This window comes from Bufo bufo, chromosome 4, assembly GCF_905171765.1.
Source record: "Bufo bufo chromosome 4, aBufBuf1.1, whole genome shotgun sequence".
NCBI lineage: Eukaryota > Metazoa > Chordata > Amphibia > Anura > Bufonidae > Bufo > Bufo bufo.
Window position 1 is genome coordinate 130,352,693 of NC_053392.1, and position 24,037 is coordinate 130,376,729.

The window sequence follows — 24,037 nt, forward strand, 5'->3', positions numbered from 1 at the left end:
AGACAATTTGTCTTACCGTGGACTGATGAACAGCAAGGCTTTTGGAGATACTTTTATAACCCTTTCCAGCTTTATGCAAGTCAACAATTCTTAATCGTAGGTCTTCTGAGAGCTCTTGTGTGCGAGGCATCATTCACATCAGGCAATGCTTCTTGTGAAAAGCAAACCCAGAACTGGTGTGTGTTTTTTATAGGGCAGGGCAGCTGTAACCAACACCTCCAATCTCATCTCATTGATTGGACTCCAGTTGGCTGACACCTCACTCCAATTAGCTCTTGGAGATGTCATTAGTCTAGGGGTTCACATACTTTTTCCACCTGTACTGTGAATGTTTACATGGTGTGTGCAATAAAAACATGGTAACATTTAATTCTTTCTGTGTTATTAGTTTAAGCAGACTGAGATTGTCTATTGTTGTGACTTAGATGAAGATCAGATCACATTTTATGACCAATTTGTGCAGAAATCCATATCATTCCAAAGGGTTCACATACTTTTTCTTGCAACTGTATTCTTGTCTATTGGGTGGATTCTCCTGTATCCAATGTTTAGCGATTAAAACCCTCGCCTGGAACAACATCCTGTGAATACACAGAGACGTTTTGTCGTCTATTCCTGGGGAGTTCAGTATGCCCATCACACAGACTCTGGGATCATTAGGTAATCTTATCTGGGTCGTTACAGCTATAATTTCTCGTATCTCCTCCCAATATTTTCCCAATTTTGGGCAGTTCCAAACCATGTGAAGCAATGTCGCTTCTGTTACTCCACAGCGAGGGCATGTGGAGTCTGGACGTATACCTATCTTAAATAGAAGTTTGGGGGTTCTATACACTCTGTATAAGCCAGAATGTCATTCCATTGTAATTGAAATATTGCCCCAATATCCCCTTCCCATTTTCCTTTTACCACCAGGGGGGTTGATAAGGTATTGGCGTTAAAGGGGTTGTCCGAGTTATTTTTTTGTTCTTTTTATGTTCCTAACTAAGCAAATGTAACAGCTTTCCAATTCACTCACTTTATCTCCAGTGGCTGGTTTCTCAGATTTCACTGAGGGTCACATGACCTGTGATGTCAGCTTCTCTCCCTGCTCTGATAATGTTCGTGCACAACCCTGTAAACGAGATGTCACTGTGCTGGCCACGCCCCCTTCACTGCCTCTCTCCTAGGATTCTTAACCCCTTCAGCTGCACACACTGGATAGCCACTAGCTGCAGCAGTGACAATTCTGAGCAAAGGAGCTGAAGGACTAGAGAGAGCATTGCACAAGAAGGTAGGGGGAGGATCCTGTGTGTATTAGCAGTGTCATTATACAGCTGGGACTTGTAGTTCTACACATACAACATGCTGCAGAGTCTCCCAGCAGGCAGACATGTCACTCAGGGCAGCTCTTGTATTCACTCCCTTAGCAGTGTCATTGTACAGCTGGGACTTGTAGTTCTACACATACAACATTCTGCTGAGTCTCCCAGCAGGCAGACATGTCACTCAGGGCAGCTCTTGTATTCACTCCCTTAGCAGTGTCATTATACAGCTGGGACTTGTAGTTCTACACATACAACATGCTGCAGAGTCTCCCAGCAGGCAGACATGTCACTCAGGGCAGCTCTTATATTCACTCCCTTAGCAGTGTCATTATACAGCTGGGACTTGTAGTTCTACACATACAACATGCTGCAGAGTCTCCCAGCAGGCAGACATGTCACACAGGACAGCTCTTGTATTCACTCCCTTAGCAGTGTCATTATACAGCTGGGACTTGTAGTTCTACACATACTACATGCTGCAGAGTCTCCCAGCAGGCAGACATGTCACTCAGGGCAGCTCTTGTATTCACTCCCTTAGCAGTGTCATTATACAGCTGGGACTTGTAGTCCTACACATACAACATGCTGCTGAGTCTCCCAGCAGGCAGACATGTCACTCAGGGCAGCTCTTGTATTCACTCCCTTAGCAGTGTCATTATACAGCTGGGACTTGTAGTTCTACACATACAACATGCTGCAGAGTCTCCCAGCAGGCAGACATGTCACACAGGACAGCTCTTGTATTCACTCCCTTAGCAGTGTCATTATACAGCTGGGACTTGTAGTTCTACACATACTACATGCTGCAGAGTCTCCCAGCAGGCAGACATGTCACTCAGGGAAGCTCTTGTATTCACTCCCTTAGCAGTGTCATTATACAGCTGGGACTTGTAGTTCTACACATACTACATGCTGCAGAGTCTCCCAGCAGGCAGACATGTCACTCAGGGCAGCTCTTGTATTCACTCCCTTAGCAGTGTCATTATACAGCTGGGACTTGTAGTTCTACACATACAACATGCTGCAGAGTCTCCCAGCAGGCAGACATGTCACTCAGGGCAGCTCTTGTATTCACTCCCTTAGCAGTGTCATTATACAGCTGGGACTTGTAGTCCTACACTTACAACATGCTGCAGAGTCTCCCAGCAGGCAGACATGTCACTCAGGGCAGCTCTTATATTCACTCCCTTAGCAGAGCGGGGGGAGGGGCAGAGATTGTTTTTATTGCAGGTAAACAAAGGGCCATAAGAGAACCAGGGAAATGAGGAAATAGATATATTTTTTTTGCATAAAACTTAGCTTAGGCTACTTTCACACTTGCGTTAGGAGCGGATCCGTCTGGTATCTGCACAGACGGATCCGCTCCTATAATGCAAACGCTTGCATCCGTTCAGAACGGATCCGTTTGCATAACCATGAACAAAAAAATAAATAAAAAAAATTTTTTTTTTTTTTTGGTCATGATGATGCAAACGGATCCGTTTTGACTTTACATTGAAAGTCAATGGGGGACGGATCCGTTTGAAAATTGAGCCATACTGTGTCATCTTCAAACGGATCCGTCCCCATTGACTTCCATTATAAGTCTGGACGGATCCGTTCGCCTCCGCACGGCCAGGCGGGCACCCGAACGCTGCAAGCAGCGTTCAGGTGTCCGCTCACTGAGCAGAGCGGAGGCTGAGCGCTGGCAGGCGGATGCATTCTGAGCGGATCCGCCTCCACTGAGAATGCATCAGGGCTGGACGGCTGCGTTCGGGACCGCTCGTGAGCTCCTTTAAACGGAGCTCACGAGCGGACACCTGAACGCAGGTGTGAAAGTAGCCTTAGTTATATATTGCTGCTCATCAGATTTTCAGTGCTATATATATTTTTCATAACTCGGGCAACCCCTTTAGGCATATATTTATATAACCGAGATATCAGGCCTTTGGTAGTTCTACCCTGCAGTAAATGTTTCACCATGGGAGGGGAAACGGCAACTTCCATACCCTTTGGGAATTGCGTTTGACATGCATGTCTTAATTGGAGGAATTAAAAAAAAAAATGCCATTTTGGGTAGGCCAAACTCCTCCTGAAGCTGGGTAAAAGACTTAATCACTCCACATGATTGAATTTGGTCCAGGAACAATACGCCCCTCTCCACCCATGGGGAAAAGCCTTCCAGCCTAAATATTTCTGTTAGTTGAGGGTTGCGCCACAATGGCGTGTTGTCTTTGAATCCTGTCAGATTTGCCAATTCATTGAATTTTGACCATATTTTGGTTAGGAGGGAGATTGTGGGGAGTTTCCTACCATGAGGCTGCTGCCTACCTATTTCCACCGAGGCAATAGGTGCTTTTTGTTTCATGACATAAGAGACAATATCGGCCGAGGAGTCTAGGTCAACTGTTCTTGTCCACCCTCTAATATGCTGCAATAAAGTAGAACCATGGGTTCGGGAGGGACAGGCCGCCCTTTTCTTTACTTTTTTGGAGTGTCTCTATGCGAAGTCTCGGTTGCTTTTTTTTCCAGAGCAGTGATCTAAAAATCTGCTGATCCTTGTAGAATATTCTTTGTGGGACCCATATTGGAGAGTTGTGTAACATGTATAATAGCTGTGGCATGAGTATCATCTTAAGTAAGTTACAACGGCCAATTACTGTAAGGGGTAGTTTACACCAAGCATTAGTTTTGGCTACAAATTTAGCAAGTTTAGTGGCTCTAAGTTCATTTTCATGTACTCGGCTGGCAGTGGTGTTATCACCACACCTAGATATTTGAAGTTAGTGGTCATCTGCTGGGGTATACGATCAAGGTCTAGTTGCAGAGGGGTAGGATCCAGTGGGAGAATTGTGGACTTATCCCAATTAATTCTTAGACCAGAATATTTCCCAAAATCAACAATCTCTTTCATTACGGGGTCTATAGACTTCTGCAGGTCTCCCACATATAATAACAAGTCATCTGCATATAGCGAGACTCTTTCCTATCGGGGGCCTACTGGGAATCCCTGCCAATCTGGGGAAGTACGTAGAAGGCAAGCTAGGGGCTCATTTACTATCGCGAACAGCAGGGGGGACAAGGGGCAACCCTGTCACGTACCCCTATGCAAAGGGAATTGATCGGAAAGTATCCCATTTGCTCTGATCCTTGCTAGTGGAGAGTTATACAGTAATTTGACCCCGGAGACAAAACCCAGACCAAATCCCATGACTTCCAAGACTTCCCATAAGTATTCCCATTCTACGTTGTCAAAAGCCTTGGCAGTGTCCAAGGATATTATTACGCGACATCCCCCATTATTTAACAGTCTCTGGAGATTCAGGAACAGTCTACGGAGATTATTGGCTGTACTCCTATCTGGCATGAAGCCAGCCTGGTCTTTGTGTATCAAGGGAGTAATAACCTTATTAAGTCGATTGGCCAGTATTTTATCTAGCAATTTCAAATAATTTGGTAAAAGAGAGATGGGTCTGTAGGAGTCAGGTCTAGCTGGGTCCTTGTTTGGCTTCGGAATAACCACCACTATTGCCTCCCTCATAGATGCAGGTCATTTTCCAATTTGTAAAGCATCATTAAAGGTCTCCAAAAGATGAGGGAGGAGACAGTCCTGGTATCGTTTAAAAAATTCCGCCGGTAACCCGTCCGATCCTGGGGCTTTTTCATTAGGGGAGGAGCTCATAACTGCCCTAAGTTCATCCAAGGTAAAGGGTTCATCTAGGTATGCGGGCTCAACCCCCCACATTTCATCTAGGTATGTGGCCGATTCTAGGGACAATTTAGGCATTAGTATTTGGCCAAGATACTTTTTTTTATAGCATCCCTTCCCTTGGATAATTTAGAGGAATACAGTTCCTTATAATAGTTATGGAATGCATCAAGAATTACTGAATCTTCCGCAGAGAGTTCTCCATCAGTGGTTCTAATTGCCGCTATTCTGGATGTACCTTCTTGTGATCGGACCACTCTAGCCAACAGACTACCCGTACTCTCTCCTGCCTCAAAATAAAATCGTTTGTTGTCTGCTATATGCAACAAATGGTCGGTAAGTTTAGATTGCACATTTTCCCATACTGCTTCAGTCTGCTGGGAGGGCGTACTTATATATAATTGTTCATTCCTTTTTACTTCCTGCTGTACGGCTTTAGTGAGTTCCCTAGTTTTATGTTTACGTCTTAATTTTCTGGCTATAGAGGCCTCTCACATATGCCTTCATGGCATCCCATACCGTCCCTACAGCCTCTGACCCTATATTAGATCTGAAAAATTCCAGTATGCGCTCTGTCAGGGGGTCTTCCTCATCTAACAGTTGTATCCAGATTTCCAAAGCGTAGAACCACAACGCCCTCTACCCATCTACCAGACAGCAAAAGAACAATTGTATGTACCATCTCTCTGCAGGTCTTATCCCTTAATAAACCATGAACAGAATATTCCCAACGAAAAAACGAATTCCTGTAACCCCTCAACATAGGAAGCAATAACACATCCGCATTCACGGACTAGGTATAGAAAATATAGCTCAGTAATAGAGATAAAACCGCTCATGGTTGTGCAACTGAACGTGAAACAGCAGCACAAGTATGCCTGCTAAAATTATTATTATAAGATAGCACCAGATTTATACTCAGGAGCACAGTGGCGTCCCTAGGAGAGTAAGCACTTAGCAGACAGGAAACAATATACTTATCTGCCCGTCCCCAGAGTCATCCAGATTTTTCTCAGTATAGTCCCCAGCGTGACGTCTCCGGGCCTTCGATCAGTCATTTCCGTTTGTTTCGGAGGAAAGACTTCCCGTTTGTTCAATCCAGCGGGTGGCATCTTCCGGGGACTCAAAGAAGTGGGTCTTTCCCTTAAATACTACCCGCAGCTTTGAGGGATAAAGCATGGAGTACTGTACATTCTATGAGCGTAGACGCCTTTTAACATCCAGGAATCGTGCACGGCGCCTCTGCACCTCCGCTGAGAAGTCAGGAAAAATAGAGACTTTATGTCCATCTATAGATAGATTCTGGTGTTCCCTTGCTTTGCGGTGAATGGTATCTCTGTCTTGAAGATGAAAAATCTTCATTAGCATTTGCCTGGGAGGGCCCCCTGGTGGTGGTGGGCGGAACGGCATTCTGTGCGCCCTCTCTATAGCAAAAAAGGGAGATAGAGAATCCTTTCCAAAACAGCGTGGGGCCCTTCGGCTTTTTCAGGAATCCCCACTAGGCGAAGGTTACTTCGGTGCGATCTATTCTTCAAGTCCTCCATTTTATTTATTAGGAGGGTAATGTTGTGTATTACTTTGGCCAGATCGCGTTTCATGGGTGGGACTTGGTCTTCCAGCTGACTCACTCGTCCTTCCACTTCAGCGACCCTATCGTTAACTTTCCTGATATACTGTCTGATAAAGGACACATTTTCTTGTAGGGACCCAATGGATGTGTTAAGGGTCATCAGGGTTGCACTACAATGTTGCACGACCGCATATATGTCCTTAATAGTTGGATCAGCCAACAGTGGCAGTGTAGGGGTAGAGGGTTGTACTTGGGCAGTGTGTGATGGGCCATTCTCAATGGGGGGGCCCCCCTTCACTTGCCTTCATCTCCTCCACGTGGGATCCGCCATCGTGGGAGCGAGAGACTCGATCTGCAGCGTGAACGACTGGGTCTGCCGCTTGTGCTGCCGTCGTCCCAGTGTCCTCAGGTACAAGGCTCTTTTTTGTGGTGGGGGACCCAGGCATACTGCTCCAGGCGCACCGCAACCTCCGCCGCTTTAGAAGACACGGCAGCGCCATGTTGTTTTCCCGAGGTCAGTCCTGGAGTGTCCTTCCCCTTTCTGGCCGAGCAGGTCATATTGGCCTATGCTGCCAGGGGTTACAGAGAGGTTCCCCTTGGTGTGCTGGTGCTGTCTGGCTGCTTAAATCGCCTCAGCCACAGGATAGAGAGGGATAGTCTCAGGCGCTGCTCGGGAGCTCTAACACACGCGTCTTCCTACATTGCCGGCCAGGCCACGTCCCACTATTCTTCTCTCTTAAATTGCTGGAGACTAGACAGTGCATCTTGTCATACTGATGTAACATGATGGAGACTAGACAGTGCATCTTGTCATACTGATGTAACATGATGGAGACTAGACATTGCATCTTGTCATACTGATGTAACATGATGGAGACTAGACAGTGCATCTTGTCATACTGATGTAACATGATGGAGACTAGACATTGCATCTTGTCATACTGATGTAACATGATGGAGACTAGACAGTGCATCTTGTCATACTGATGTAACATGATGGAGACTAGACAGTGCATCTTGTCATACTGATGTAACATGATGGAGACTAGACAGTGCATCTTGTCATACTGATGTAACATGATGGAGACTAGACAGTGCATCTTGTCATACTGATGTAACATGATGGAGACTAGACAGTGCATCTTGTCATACTGATGTAACATGATGGAGACTAGACAGTGCATCTTGTCATACTGATGTAACATGATGGAGACTAGACAGTGCATATTGTCATACTGATGTAACATGATGGAGACTAGACATTGCATCTTGTCATACTGATGTAACATGATGGAGACTAGACAGTGCATCTTGTCATACTGATGTAACATGATGGAGACTAGACAGTGCATCTTGTCATACTGATGTAACATGATGGAGACTAGACATTGCATCTTGTCATACTGATGTAACATGATGGAGACTAGACATTGCATCTTGTCATACTGATGTAACATGATGGAGACTAGACATTGCATCTTGTCATACTGATGTAACATGATGGAGACTAGACATTGCATCTTGTCATACTGATGTAACATAATGGAGACTAGACATTGCATCTTGTCATACTGATGTAACATGATGGAGACTAGACAGTGCATCGTGTCATACTGATGTAACATGATGGAGACTAGACAGTGCATCGTGTCATACTGATGTAACATGATGGAGACTAGACAGTGCATCTTGTCATACTGATGTAACATGATGGAGACTAGACATTGCATCTTGTCATACTGATGTAACATGATGGAGACTAGACAGTGTATCTTGTCATACTGATGTAACATGATGGAGACTAGACAGTGTATCTTGTCATACTGATGTAACATGATGGAGACTAGACAGTGCATCTTGTCATACTGATGTAACATGATGGAGACTAGACAGTGCATCTTGTCATACTGATGTAACATGATGGAGACTAGACAGTGCATTTTGTCATACTGATATAACATGATGCAATAAATGGATATACATGAATCTGGATGACCTGATTACAATCAAATCTTTCTTCTCAGGTGGGAGGATCAATAGTCGTGACGTATGGATCTATAATTCTCAGCTAAATATTTGGATCAGAGTTGCCTCCTTGAACAAAGGAAGATGGCGTCATAAGATGGCTGTCCTTCTAGGGAAGGTAAGTTATGATTGTGCAATATAATAATAGAAATAATTGTGTACCTTGTTCCTTTTCTAGAGGCTTCAGAATTTCCAGGCGTGTGTGTATATATATATATATATATATATATATATATATATATATATATATTCCTACTGAAAATATTTATTTGAAAAATTCTAGTAAGGTTATATGTTTGCAATATGGTTTTCGGATGTGCAGTTCCCCTGCCTTGGGCATGTCATGGTTCGTTGCAAGATATAGCTGTAATGTAATGTGCCATGCACACTGAAATCTGGAAAGTCAGGAGGAATCGATACAGAAAGTACAGAATATTGGAAGATTGTATATCTTCTGATTATGCAGTAAGTCTGTCAGCAGTTTTGACCATGCTAAACTGCTGACAGCACAAAGAAGGGCGAACCATGTCGAGGGGCAGTGTTTGAGGGAGATTTTAGCTCAGGGATGACACTTCATTAGAATCAAAGATAATAATGCCCAGAGATATTAGCGAGGGACAGAGTTAGACAAAGGGAAGGACTGGAACAAGCGCACAGTTACCAGTCTATCAAGTCCACCTCCTTATAGCAGTCAGTCTTTTGATCCTTTAGTGAGCTATCGCCCATTCCCTCTCCCAGGTATCATAGAAGTGCCTCCTCTCCTCTGTATATGATTCATAATCCTTAAAGGGCATCTGTCAGCAGATTTGTACCTATGACACTGGCTGACCTGTTACATGTGCTCTTGGCAGCTGAAGGTATCTGTGTTGGTCCCATGGTCCCATGTTCATATGTGTCCGCATTGCTGAGAAAATGATGTTTAAATATGTGCAAATTAGCCTCTATGAGCAACGGGGGCGTTGTCATTACACCTAGATCCTCTGCTCTCTCTGCAACTGCCTCGCTCTCTGCACTTTGATTGACTTTAGGAGAAGTCAAGGCCAGATATGATGACGTTTACACTGCCTGGCCCTGTCAATCAAAGTGCCGAGGGTGCAGCAGTTGCAGAGAGAGCAGAGCCTCTAGGTGTAATGACATCGCCCCCGTTGCTCCTAGAGTTACATTTGCATATATTAAAACATTATTTTTCTCAGCAGGGGACACATATGAGCAGGGGACCAACACAGATGCCTTCAGCTGCCAATACACATGCAACAGATCAGCCAGTCTCATAGGTACAAATCTGCTGACAGATGCCCTTGAATATCAGGAGTAATGTGAATATAAACCTTTATTCTGCTTCCTGCAGGTGCCTAAGGGGTGGAGCTTTACCTTCAACTGCTCTCTGCATTCATCTACTTTACAGCCCCTCCCCTCTGCCTTGAGTGACAGCAGTAGTGGTCATCTAGTTGGCTGCTACAGCTGTCATTCAGTATAGAGAGAGGGGCTGTGAAGCAGCTCAATGCAGATATCACTTCACAATGAAGCTCCACCTCCAGGGAGCTTGCAGGAGCAGAATCTAGCAGAATAAAGGTTCATATTCTTACTACTCCTGATAATAAAAGCTCCACAAAATGTATGTTGGTCCTGCTTTCCCCTACCCTTACATAGTGCTGTCTATAGTTTAGTATGGTTAGAGCTGCTGACAGACTCCCCTCATGTATTTATTGTAACCATTTCAGTTGTCCTATGACTGACTCCCTGCCCTTCCTCTTCTAGGTTTATGTGGTTGGGGGATATGATGGACAGAACAGGTTGAGCAGTGTTGAATGCTACGATTCATTTTCTAATCGGTGGACAGATGTGGCTCCATTAAAGGAGGCTGTGAGCTCGCCCGCCGTTACAAGCTGTCTTGGCAAACTATTTGTGATTGGAGGAGGACCAGATGACAACACGTGTTCTGACAAGGTAAGTGATCCTGGCTATGGCTTGTGTCTGATGTTGCAGATTAGCTGTATTGAAGCAATACCACACACACCCTGTGGATGAGTTGTATTTTTCAGTGGCACCATTTTTGGGGTACATAGTAACTATGAGGCCTTGTTTTTGCGGACAGAAGGTAGTTTTTTAGCAACTCCATTTTGGGGTACATATAATGTATTGATCAAATTTCATTAACTTTTTAGGGTGGTAATGGAAAAAAAATTACATTTAAATTAGCGACGTACTATTTGTCTCATGCAAAAAAAAAAAGGTTTTTATGTCGCCACATTCCAAGAATCATAACTTATTCATTTTACTGTCAATGTAATGTGGGCAGAACAAGATGTTTTTATTAGTACCATTTTGGGGTACATGGGACTTATTGATTAACACTATTTGTGGGAAGAGAATGGGAAAAAAGCAATTCTCTTTCTTATTCTTTGGAATTTTCTTACATTGTTCAGCCATCTGTTTAAGTAACTTATTTGGGGGAGAAATATTAAGAGGCGCATGAAATGGTGGCAGAACTGAAATCTACTCCAGCCAGGCGTGGATTTCAAGTGTAACATGTGGCAGTTTTCTGGTGTTGGTGAATGTGTTGGGCCGCGGAGGTCTTGTCCACCCTCTTTTTACAAAAGTGACTTTTTTAAAAAAGTTTGCAAAGTTTGACGCAAACCAGGACTTGCACCACAAGTTGTTGATTATTCTATGCCAGAAAACTGGTATGGAAGCTTAATACTTGTGGTACATCTCACGCCAGTGCAGCACAGATTATGATTGGGTCATGCATAAATAAGGTCTATAAAAAATAGTTTACCTAGTTTAGTGTAGAAGAACTGCCATCAAGCAAAAGAAATAGAAATGCCAGAAATCGTTGCCCAGCTTCATTAAAGGGAATATCCGAGAGTTAAAAAGATCTCAGAGAATGGCCGACCCACGATGGGGTTCATATATAAACGCTGGGTGCCGGCCCTCTCTGCCGCTCCGCAGTGCTCTGGCATCAACATCCTGTTGACGAGCCCCAAGTGACCTGTCAGCCGTGCGGCACGTGACCCAGTGATGTTCTGCATGGGGGACCCCTTTAATGCTCGTGTGGTTAAAGGGACAATAGTCTGGCTAAGTGGGCTTTTCCTGGCATTTCTGTTGTGTGGATCTGGGACAGGAAGTGGGGAGCAGCAGGGACTAGAACAGCATCGAAAACTGCGTCGTTTGAGGATCGGTGAAAGTGAGTAAAATTTCTCTGTTATTTTTAACCTATTAATAGCTGTAGTTGAGGAGTCCAGGTAGTTGTAGACACGCATTGCGTGTTCAGCTGTATAACATGTCAGCATAGATATACTCTTTCTTCTGAATGCCTGCACGTAACAAGTAATATGCTTTGATACTCAGGTTCAGTGCTACGATCCAGACACAAACTCTTGGTTACTACGCGCGACAATTCCTATAGCAAAGAGATGTATTACAGCGGTGTCCTTAAACAACCTCATCTATGTTGCCGGAGGGCTCACAAAGGCAATTTACTGCTACGACCCCGTGGAAGATTACTGGATACATGTGCAGAATACATTCAGCAGACAGGTAATCAATCATGTCTTAATCGTCTAGGAAGTTTCAAAGGTTCTTCCCTTTTTGCAACTTCACCCTTAGGATTAAGGCAAAACATGTTCCCGTAATATGCAGTTTAGGGGTAACTCCTACCTGTTTTTGTTTGTTTGATGCTTGAAACTGACTTTTAACAGACAGCCACAGTAAGTGAGTGTAAACCTGCTACCATATATGTATCCTAAGATTGTCGGCCGAGCCCATCGATTTCAGCAGAACCGGATGACCATATAATGTGTATAGGGCCTTCTGATTCTCCTCCAGCGGGAGATGTCAAGGAAGGGAGGATTTGGCAATTGGATTTCAACATTGCTGGTGGTGGTGTGTGTAAATATATATATATATATATATAAAAATAGCAAAAAGGCAGCACTCTCAAATGGAAGAAAAAAAAATAAACAAAGTTTATTCACCCATGCAGGACGCAACGTTTTGGCTCTATACTGGAGTGTTTCTCAAGCTTTTTTTCCATTTGAGAGTGCTGCCTTGTTGCTATTTTTGTATATTTGGGCTATAGTCTTGTCCCACTGAGCTTGCACCTCTGTTTGCCTTCTTTTGTCTGGTGCTGCCATTATTTCTTCTCTCTCTCTATATTATTTTTTATATATATATAATATTACATATATATTATATATATATTACACTGAGCAAAAATATAAACACAACACTTTCAGGTTTTGCTCCCATTTTGCATGAGCTGAACTCAAAGATCTGAAACGTTTTCTACATACACAAAAGACCCATTACTCTCAAATATTGTTCATAAATCTGTCTAAATCTGTGTTAGTGAGCACTTCTCCTTTGCCGAGATAATCCATCCCACCTCACAGGTGTGCCATATCAAGGTACTGATTAGCATGAATATTGCACAGGTGTGCCTTAGACTGCCCACAATAAAAGACCACTCTGAAATGTGCAGTTTGATCGCACAGCACAATGCCACAGATGTCACAATGTTTGAGGGAGTTTGCAATTGGCATGCTGACTGCAGGAATGTCTACCAGAGCTGTTGCCCGTGCAATGAATGTTCATTTCTCTACCATAAGCCATCTCCAAAGGCCTTTCAGAGAATTTGGCAGTACATCCAACCGGCCTCACAACCGTTTGACTTGACAGGCTGGTTCCTCCAGAGAAGTGTGATAAATGATGGCTGCCCTCTGTTAACTGAGAATGGCCTAAAAGGGTGTTTGACAATACGTGTCCTAAATAGGACAGCCCCTAAGTAGTTTCGATGCCTCTGCTCTGTCCTTTTTTTGGGTGATAGAAGGATATGGAAAAAAAAGTGGAAAACCGAGGGCACTGTTCCAATAGAGCAGCTTTATTAAAGCCAGTATAACAAAAAAACAGGAAAAATAGATAAAACTGCAGCGTGTTTTGGAGGCGAGCACATGAAAACTGATTGAAAGGTGAGAAATTTATAGGAATGCTGGGAAACAAAAAAGATGAAAGAGTGCTCCTGATTAATAATTAAATCTAATCAGCACAGATGTCACCACAAAAAAAAGTTTTGAAATAGACCAGTAAGAGGTGTCAGGAAATTAGAAAAAGAAAATTATAATATATGAAGCTAAAAGAAATCACGGCTAAGCTAAGGCTACTTTCACACTAGCGGCATGGCACTCCAGCAGGGGTGAACAGCCTGTCAGATCCGTACTGCCGCTAGTGCACGCGTGCCCCCGGACTACTGCTCCGGCCCCATTGACTATAAGGGTATTTTCACACTACAAAAATTCAAAAAGAAACCACATAAAGTCACAAGACTATATCTCAATATGTATCAGTTCCCGCAGAATCACTAATGAATCACAGAACGCAGGATTTTAAAACGTAACCTTTAATACTACTTTATAGATAAAAGAATCACTTCCAGGTTTTACAAAACAAATAATAGATACAAAACTTTATATTAATCGGTCAATAAAAATAACACTATTCCAAAAAGGGGAGGAGAGAGAGAGAGTCTCAGGGATGCATGTGGGAAAAAGTGGGACCCTAACTAATGCCTCAACGCACAGGAACACCCTGATGATGGGTGGCCTGTGGTCTCGTGCCTATCCTCACTCACCCTTTAATTACCCTAGAAATTACCAATGCGTTTCCCCAAATTTCAGTTCATCAGGGGAATAAAGACAGGGTAGAAAAAAGGTTGTAACGTTAGAATAAAAACTAAAAACTGAAACACATGATGCATCAATCAGAAACAGCATGATTAGTAATGCACCAATTGGTTAACTTGAATAGTTTTCAAATCCACATCTTAGGCCCACATAATTAGATCCATGATCGTCTGTAGATAGTTCAATCTAGATGCATTTCATTCACCAACTGTGACCATTAAAGAATGAATATTCAAAAACCATACCACTCAACAGTGGCCCTCAATTCATAGATATATAGATATTATATGCTTATTACCACTCCAAAGTGGCCCTCCGTAATTAAACACACGGACATAACAAACCTAATCGCCCAGGTATTGCTGAGAAGGGATATACATGCACTTTAGATACTGCGCAAAATTATATAAACTATCCCATTCCCAGCAAAACAGTTATTTCATATGATATAACCCTGATATAACATTGTGGTCAAAAAGACCTCTCACATGTCCAAAAGGCCGAATGCAGGTGGCGCAATTGTTGATATCAGTATAAGTGCACAGAGAGAGACCAGTAGGGGGCTTATCGATTGAAGAAGCAAGGGGTGACATAGCAAGGGGTTTTGTTTAGAAAGGCAGGTATTTTCCTCCCAACATGGGCGGCTGGGATGATTTCCAGCCAGGGGAGATCAAATACCGGACCAGAGTTTAAGTGCCGGTCCAGGTTTTGGCAGCACCTGTCTGTCCTTTAAATAGGCAGCTGGGCTCAGAATCGGAGTCTCTGTCTTGGGATCTGAAGCATGGTGCTGTGCTGGAAGGTTGAGAGCCGCATGAGGGCTGCACGCTGGGAAACAGGCCTCCTAAAGCTGCTGTGGACTGCCGGGGATAAAACTGCTAGCAAGGTGACGTGTCTGTTCTATGGACTTTTAATTGTGTGAATTAACACTAAGACGGTAATAAGTCGTTTTTCTTTTGCCTTTTGTGTGAATAAACATTGACATTTTGATTTAGGAACTTGTTTTGCCTCTGTACTGCGTCCGCTTACCCTGCCTACCAGAGCAAATGCTCACAATTGGTGGCTTGGGCACACGCAGTGAGGCTGGCGTAAACGGCAAAATAGTTTTGTTTTCGGGTATGGCTGGATGTCCTGGAATAAACCACCTTTATTCAAACCTGTGTCACGTGTCAAAATAGAGGCTGTAATGAAAGCTCTCGTGGAGGCTAACCAACACCAGCAAGAAACCAACCAGCTGCTGTTACAACAGGTGATGGCTTTACAGGCGGAAGGAGCGTCCCAGAGTGTCCATGATGTCTGGAAAGCAATCCGATCCCCAAGATGACACCATCAGATGATGTCGAAACCTACCTGGAGATGTACGAGAAGCCACCTGCTGTCTTATCCACCCTCTCAAACGCCATCACTTTTGTCTTTGTTCTTTTACGTGGCTGGATTTATTTATTTTTTTAAGTCTTTCTTTTGCATTTTTCTGTTAATACTTTTAGGGAAGTACACGTCAGGTCATTGCAGGGTGTTTCCTGCTGATCAAAAACAAAGTGCGTATTATATTTACTAGTGTATTACTTGTAATGTTAACCTTAAAAGGCATCTATTTGCCGTATCAACCCTGTTAAACCAGCCATAATGCCTGGTAGGGCTGACCTTGCTGATTAAAAAATACCTTTCATGTCCAGATCCATTACTGCATTTAAGCGAAATAAAGTATTTTTAAAATATGCAAATCAGGGCTTAAGTGCACCAAGCCACTCAGTGCACGAGCTCTCCTCCACTCTGCTTCCCTGGACACTCCCGTCCATTTGATTGACAGGGTCAGGGAGGCACAGTGGAAGAGCTAAGGTGCACCGAGTGGCTAGGGCCCTGCTCTTGGTGCACATAAGCCCTTTTTTAGAAACGCATTTCTCCAAAATGCAGCAAGGATCACGCAAAGAAAGGTGTGGTTTTAATCAGCAGGGTCAGACCTACCAGGCATTATAGCTAGTTTAATAGGGATGATCCTGCTGACACATGCCCTTTTAAAGAGAATCTGTTATCTGGAAACAACACTCGCCTCCTCCACAACTACTGTAATGACCGGATAGCTCAAAAGACAGAAATTCAGAATATGCCATTTTTAGCCTTCTACTCATCTGCATTCCCTCACAGTAAGCCCATAAAGGGCCTGTGCGCTGAAGAAGTAAGGAGTCCTTTCCATTATATCAGAGTTTAGGAGTCCTCGGTATGCGTTAGCATGTAAGTACTAAAGTATCCCAGCACTTCCACCCATCATCTCCTCATTTCTCTTGATTCTGATTTGTCTCCTATATAAATAAGGCCTCATGCACACGACCATTGTGTGTTTTGCGGTCTGCAAATTGCGGATCCGCAAAACATGGATGGCGTCCGCGCGCGTTCCGCAATTTGTGGAACGGCGCGGACAGCCATTGATATAACTGCCTATTCTTGTCCGCAAAACGGAGCAGAATAGGACATCTTATATATTTTTTTGAGGACCACGGAACGGAGCAACGGATGCGGACAGCACACGGAGTGCTGTCCGCATCTTTTGCGGCCCCATTGAAGTGAATGGGTCCGCACCCGAGCCGCAAAAACTGTGGCTTGGATGCGGACCAAAACAACGGTCGTGTGCATGAGGCCTAAATCTGCTCTCTGTGTCTCAGGAGCACAGTCCTGTCCCCCCTCCTCCTCCCAGTGCAGTACCTGTAAGACAAGTGCCTGGAGCAGGAGCCTACCTTCTATGTCCTGTCTGCAGCAGAGCAAAAAGATCATTATACCTTGTCCGTTTTCTAAGCCCGACCCCCTCCAGCTAAATCAGGAGATTAACCCCTTTGTTCTCTGGAGGATTTCTACAAGACTGTTTGTGTTAGGACCTTGCTGAAAGTGCAGAAGGCCAACTATCTTTCTTGCTTATTTTTAGCATCCATTCTAGGTTTATTGTTCCTTTAAGAAGAAATATGTCAGTGCATGTATTTGGCCGATATAGTGCTATTATCAGGATCCCTTTCCATATATATATATATATATATATATATATATATATATATATTACAGTACAGACCAAAAGTTTGGACACACCTTCTCATTCAAAGAGTTTTCTTTATTTTCATGACTATGAAGGCATCAAAACTATGAATTAACACATGTAGAATTATATACATAACAAACAAGTGTGAAACAACTGAAAATATGTCATATTCTAGGTTCTTCAAAGTAGCCACCTTTTGCTTTGATTACTGCTTTGCACCCTCTTGGCATTCTCTTGAGGAGCTTCAAGAGGTAGTCCCCTGAAATGGTTTTCACTTCACAGGTGTGCCCTGTCAGGTTTAATAAGTGGGATTTCTTGCCTTATAAATGGGGTTGGGACCATCAGTGGCGTTGAGGAGAAGTCAGGTGGATACACAGCTGATAGTCCTACTGAATAGACTGTTAGAATTTGTATTATGGCAAGAAAAAAGCAGCTAAGTAAAGAAAAACGAGTGGCCATCATTACTTTAAGAAATGAAGGTCAGTCAGTCAGCCGAAAAATTGGGAAAACTTTGAAAGTAAGGGCTATTTGACCATGAAGGAGAGTGATGGGGTGCTGCGCCAGATGACCTGGCCTCCACAGTCACCGGACCTGAACCCAATCGAGATGGTTTAGGGTGAGCTGGACCGCAGAGTGAAGGCAAAAGGGCCAACAAATGCTAAGCATCTCTGGGAACTCCTTCAAGACTGTTGGAAGACCATTTCAGGGGACTACCTCTTGAAGCTCATCAAGAGAATGCCAAGAGTGTGCAAAGCAGTAATCAAAGCAAAAGGTGTCTACTTTGAAGAACCTAGAATATGACATATTTTCAGTTGTTTGACACTTGTTTGTTATGTATATAATTCCACATGTGTTAATTCATAGTTTTGATGCCTTCATAGTCATGAAAATAAAGAAAACTCTTTGAATGAGAAGGTGTGTCCAAACTTTTGGTCTGTACTGTATATATATATATATATATATATATATATATATATGTGTGTGTGTGTGTTCCGGTTTAGCAACACAGAATTTTTTAGCATTGCACTTTTAATTCCATGCAACTTCCCTACATTTTTTAAACTCATGTCCTTAAATTTTATGACTGGTGAAAGTTGTATGGCTGTCTACATTCACTGCTATTGGATTTCCAAGCACTCTCACTTTTCTGAATTCCCATAGCAGTGAATGGAGAGAGCCACCCCTGCTCTGCATTCACAGAAGTGTTCAACAGGGCCCCGTTATTGAGATAGGAGTGGGTCCATAAAGTGGGTCTCCCACCCACTGGACATTTATGGCATATCCTGTGTATATGCAGCAAATGTCCAGATAGGACATTCCCTTTAAGTGTCTCCTACACTAAAAAATAAATCTGTGTATAGACTCATTATTAAAGTCTAGGACAATTGCGCCCATCTGTCTCCTGCTTCTTGCAAACTTAGGCTGGGTTTAAATCACGTTTTTGTCTTACAGTTAAAGGGGTTGCCCGGGTTCAGAGTTAAAACCAGACATATCCCCTTCTTCCCCCACCCAGCCCCTCTGATATGAGCATCCCTGATAGAAACACAGTGTTGATGTCACAGTGGGAAACCCAGTCGTGATGTCATAGCAGCTTACTTGTTAGACATGTGATGCCACAGCTACCTTCCAGAACAAAACTTGTGATATCACAATAGCTTTGATGGGTGTCTGACCTATGGGGCCCTTGCCGATCACAAGAACAGGGGCCCATGTTCCCCCATTTGACTGGAGTGGCAGACATGTCTGCCATTCCATACGGCTTTATGGGACTGTCAGAGATAGTCAAGTACAAGCGATTGTACTCCGGCAGTCCCAGTAGCAGAGTTGAATGAAGTCCTGGATATGCATGTGTGTCTAACTCTACAAAAGGAGGGGGGGAGGGGGGAGTTGGGCACCTTTTCTCATGATTGTCAGGGACCCTACAGTTGGACCCCCACATATCGGACACTTATCCCCTATCCTGTGTTCTTCATCACACATACAGAGAGCCTCCCATGAAGTGCTCTGGGTCCCTCTAGTGGTTGCTGGTGATTATTGTTACCTGCCGTCTTCATCATAAATATAAATCCGCCTTTCTGTCTCATGCTGCTGTCTTCTACCTTCCAGTATTACACTCATCTATAAAAATATCACTTAGTGGACAAAGGAGCCTGATAATGCTCAATATGTGCTGTTTGACTAGACAAACATCACTTTAAAGTTATCCAGGTTCTTAAAACTGATGGCCTATCCTGAGGATTGGTCATCAGTATCTACGGGCAGGAAAACTCATTTAAAGTCCCATACTGACATTTCCTTCCCCTTGGGGTCCATTCACACGACCGTAGGCCGTCCGTGCCCCTAATGCGGACAGCAAATGGTATTTCCGCAATATACGGGCACCGGCCCTGTGAATCCCGTACCACGGATGTGGACCCTTTGACTTGAATGGGTCCGCAATCCTCAAGATGCAGCGCAGTGAGGAGCAGATACACAGATCGGAAGCACTCTGAAATACTAACGTGGGCTTTTTGGTCCATGCCTCCGCACTGCAAAAGATAGGACATGTGCTATCTTTTGCCATATATTGTGGATCACTTGAATGGGTCCGCGCTGCAATACTGGATTCATACAGTCGGTGCCCATACATTGTGGACCGCAATTTGCAGTCCACAGCACAGGCATGGATGGCTTACGTTCGTGTGAATTTACCCTTGTCAAGAGATATGAACATCAGCACCTTTCAGTATAAATATGCAAATGAGTAATATCTTGCAAGGGTTCTATTCTCTGCCTTATATTTGCCATAGATATGAGATCTTTGTCAGCCAGGTATTCTTGTGCCTGTCTATGGTGACTGGCAAACCATCCCCTGACATTTGTCGCCAGGTGATACAGGTATCAGACAGGTTGCATTCATGTCAACCTTGGTCCACTTGGCTTGGGGGTTGCACATTTATCCAGCTTGGTGATGTTTCTTCTCTACTTGTGAGAGGAGGAGAGTGCAACTGTGCATGCTCAGCTTCCTCTGACAAGTAGAGATGAAGCATCACCAGACTGGATTAATGCGCAGCCTTGAGAAGGAGCTTGTGGACCAACTCACTAAGTTGACAGAGCGATCAGAGATAAAGGAATATCTAGGTGCAACCACTGCCACCAGTGTGTTATCTCAATAAAGGCAACGGGGCACATTTATTAAGACCGGCGTTTTAGATGCCAGTCCTAATAAGCCCCAGCGCTGGTGGTTATGTAGACCATTTTCTACGCCTAAACCAGGCATAGAAAATGACGAATGAGACGGTCCTGCTCTTTTTTTAGACCTGGCGTGAGCAGGAAAGAAGACGCAGATTCTGCTGCAACATGGCGTGCGACAGAATCTGTGCCAGATATACACCACAAAAGTGGCGTATATCTGTTCATAAATGACCCCCAACATATTTTTAATACATTTGAATTGATAAATTACTTATTTTTTACATGCTCTTTGCATTTAAAGGGTTTCTGTCACCAGATTTAACCCCCCCCCCGCTCCTAGAGGCTAATTAGCAGATTATAAAAGTTAGATTTCTGGCGTAACGGGGGCATAGATAAAAGTAGGAATAGGCTAGTTAGGTTTAGTGACATTAGCACATCGCTAATGTCATCTAGCTTAATAGGGTTAAATCTGGTGACAGAAACCCTTTAAGAATATTTTTTTATGGCTAACCCATCTAAGATGTCATTCATTTCCATACCATGTGAGAAAAGGTCCAGTTCTCCAGAGAACATCCTATAGTTGTGAATTTAATAATAATAGGTATCTCATGTTCTTCAGCTCTTCTCTAATATCTACATACAACTAGATGACTGGATCAACATATATACCACTAAGCTATTGTTGAACTGTTAATACCGCATTGTGGGCCACACACACGGATAACACATGGCACCTTTTTTCGCCACTTCTGTGGCTGCAGTGTTCCAAAAATGAAGTTTAAATTATATGCAGATGGGGTTTGCAAGTACCCAGGGGCGGTGTTTGCCACTCCAAGTGCCCAAGCCCCCTGGCGTTACTCGGTGAAAACTCCTCCCCTCCCATCTATCGCAGTTAGCCTGCCCAGTATCCATGTGACGTGCCTATCTTCAGTGTGTGCCTGCAAACACCAGCGCTGGCCCACGCCTGTGCCATACAATACCCACTGAGGGCAGCGGCATGCACTTCGCATGGATACTGGGCACGCTAACTGCGATAGAGGGGAGGATTTTTCGCGAGTAACGCCAGGGGGCCTGGGCACTTGGAGCAGCAAACACCACCCCTGGGTATGTCCAAACCCCATCTGCATATGGTTTAAACTTCATTTTTGGAACATTGCAGCCACAGAAGTGGCAAGAAAAGGTACCATGAGTTATCTGTGTGTGTGACCCACACTGCGGTATTAACAGTTTGACATCAGTGAAGTTGGCCACAGACTCTCTTTAAGCTGGCCATACACTATATAAAGGTCAACCCAAACCTCCAATTTTGGCAGATGTGGTTGACCATCTAATACATATTAGGGCCTCCCAACTCTCCTCCGATTCTAGATGTTGGGGAAGATAAGGATCAGGCAGTTGGATTTCAGCCTTTTGTTCCCTGGAAGACAAGACATTGCTAGAGGTGTCCGGCAGCAGATTTCTCCACTCACCCCCCATTCGGGATACATGCCTACTCAGCTTGTCGGATGTATATGTGTACGGGGAACCAAGAAGAGATATTATAACAGTCAACTGACAGTTCTCTAATATGTGTGGCCGGCCTTAGTGTATTGTGCTTAAAGTGAGTTTTCCTGGAGTGTTGTATTGATGGCTTATAATCAGGATTTGGCCTTCAATATCCGATTGGTGGAGGTCCAAGTGCCGGCACCCCCAACAATCAGCTTTTCTGGTGAGGGTTGCTGCCTCCTTATAGCTTACCAAGCACAGCGCATTGTGCATTGTATGGCAGCTGTGCTTGGTATTGCAGCCTAGGCTCATTCACATGAACGGGACTGAGCTGCGCTTAGGCCACGTGACCACAGTACTGGCCTAGGAAGAGGCCGCAGTGCTCGCCAGATCGGTGTTGCATCCCCACCAATCCTACATTACTGACCTGTCCTGGGGAAAGGTCATCGATAGTCTACTCCCAGAAAACCCCTTTAATTTCCAATGTTTTTTATGTTTTCTAATCTACATTTTTGTTGTCCTGTGTTGCTTAGGTTTTTATGTAGCCCTGCCCTGAATGTCTCTAATTTTCATGTCCTTTAGGTGGTAGGGCCTTCTGAATTGAACACAGTTCTCAAGGTGAGACGTCACCAGTGATGTAAAATAACTTCACTTTCTAACCCTTTGTCACCATGTACTTCAGATAACAGTTTAGTAGCACTGGTTTCTATATTTCTATGCACCATACAGGGTTAAACAGTATAGGCACTGGGTGTAATAAGCCATGTAATTATAATGTACACGTAGGAATGTCTCTGCCATCTAGTAGCATCCCATTACTGTTCCAGCACGTCACTAATACGACTTCATGTCTTCTTTAAGGAGAACTGCGGTATGTCTGTCTGCAATGGAAAAATCTTCATACTTGGTGGACGAGGTGAGAATGGAGAGGCGACAGACACCATCTTATGTTACGATCCGGCAACCAGCATCATTACAGGGGTGGCAGCTATGCCCAGACCAGTCTCGTACCACGGCTGTGTGACAATTCACAGATACAACGAGAAGCCCTTCAAAATTTGACCAACTGGAGAAGAAGGGACTAATACACGAACACAATTAAAGGACACTTTACTATCTGCAAACTGGTCATTTATTCAGTCCATCGAAAATGTTTGGGATTCCGTCACGTGGTCTAAAATGAAGCACCCAAGGGACCATGTGCTTTCTTACCACAGGTGGGGTGTCGCCAGAGAGAAGCTGGAAGCCTACATGTGAAAGTGTGGGGCGAGAAGATGATGGCGGTGCTTCTCATAGAGTTGCAAACAATCAGCAATAGATCGCACATTTTTCAGATTTTTTTGTCATTCTTTTAAGTACGCCAAATAGATTTTGTGCGGCCAATGCCTTATTATTTATCGGCGTGGCGAAAGGACTATCTGTATTATTTGTAAAAAAAATAACTATTTTTTCTATGCACTCTTTTCTATGTGTGTATGCGTCCTGAGTGTATTTAAAACATGAATCGCATGAAAGCATTTTGTGATTTCAGGATTACGCAGATGGTAGAGGTTCTTGTGTATTGCCCTTTGGTATCATTGATTTTGCCTGTGTGGGGGGCGTTCACTGTATAAACGGTATTTCAAGTGTAGTTGAGAGGTAACGACAAGCTACTGGTAAAATACTGCTATTGTAAGTTCTTGTATGTACTTACCCCTAAGATCTAGCTAAACCTGGAAGGAGTAAAACAACAGCACCCTTGTCCATGGGCTGCGTCCGTTATTGCAGCTCAGCTCTATTTACTGCATTGGGGACGAGTTGCAGTACCTAACACAGCCCACGGACAGAGGTGGCGCTCTTTCCAGAAACAAAAATGCAGATCCAGTATTCTCACACTGGGCAAGTGGATCACTATTCATTCAGTGGACAAACAGATCAGACAAGATTTTGTTTCATTCAGACTATTGTGCCTACACAAGGAATAGATATCACAGATGGTAATTTTCTAGTGATTCCAACCTTAGTTGGTATGCCCAGGTAAGACAGAGCAGCTTTAGTTTATACCTACAGTATTTCCAACTCAAACCAATAAATGATTGTGTTGGG

The 24,037-nt window shown here is 43.8% G+C and overlaps 1 protein-coding gene across 5 annotated transcripts in view; it reads left to right on the plus strand.

Annotated features, from left to right (window-relative positions):
* KLHL24 (kelch like family member 24) overlaps nt 1-23,381 on the plus strand; it is a 62,876-nt gene extending 39,495 nt beyond the window's left edge. For 4 of the 5 annotated variants that reach the window (XM_040427880.1, XM_040427883.1, XM_040427882.1 and 1 more), the window contains exons 5-9: nt 8,590-8,708; nt 10,349-10,537; nt 11,942-12,130; nt 22,535-22,570; nt 22,814-23,381. In XM_040427880.1, coding sequence (XP_040283814.1) covers nt 8,590-8,708; nt 10,349-10,537; nt 11,942-12,130; nt 22,535-22,570; nt 22,814-23,014 — 734 coding nt within the window. In that variant the 3' untranslated portion in view covers nt 23,015-23,381. The remainder of the gene's footprint in view (nt 1-8,589; nt 8,709-10,348; nt 10,538-11,941; nt 12,131-22,534; nt 22,571-22,813) is intronic. The other variant, XM_040427884.1, reaches the window with a different exon arrangement.
* The last annotated feature ends 656 nt before the right edge of the window (nt 23,382-24,037 follow it).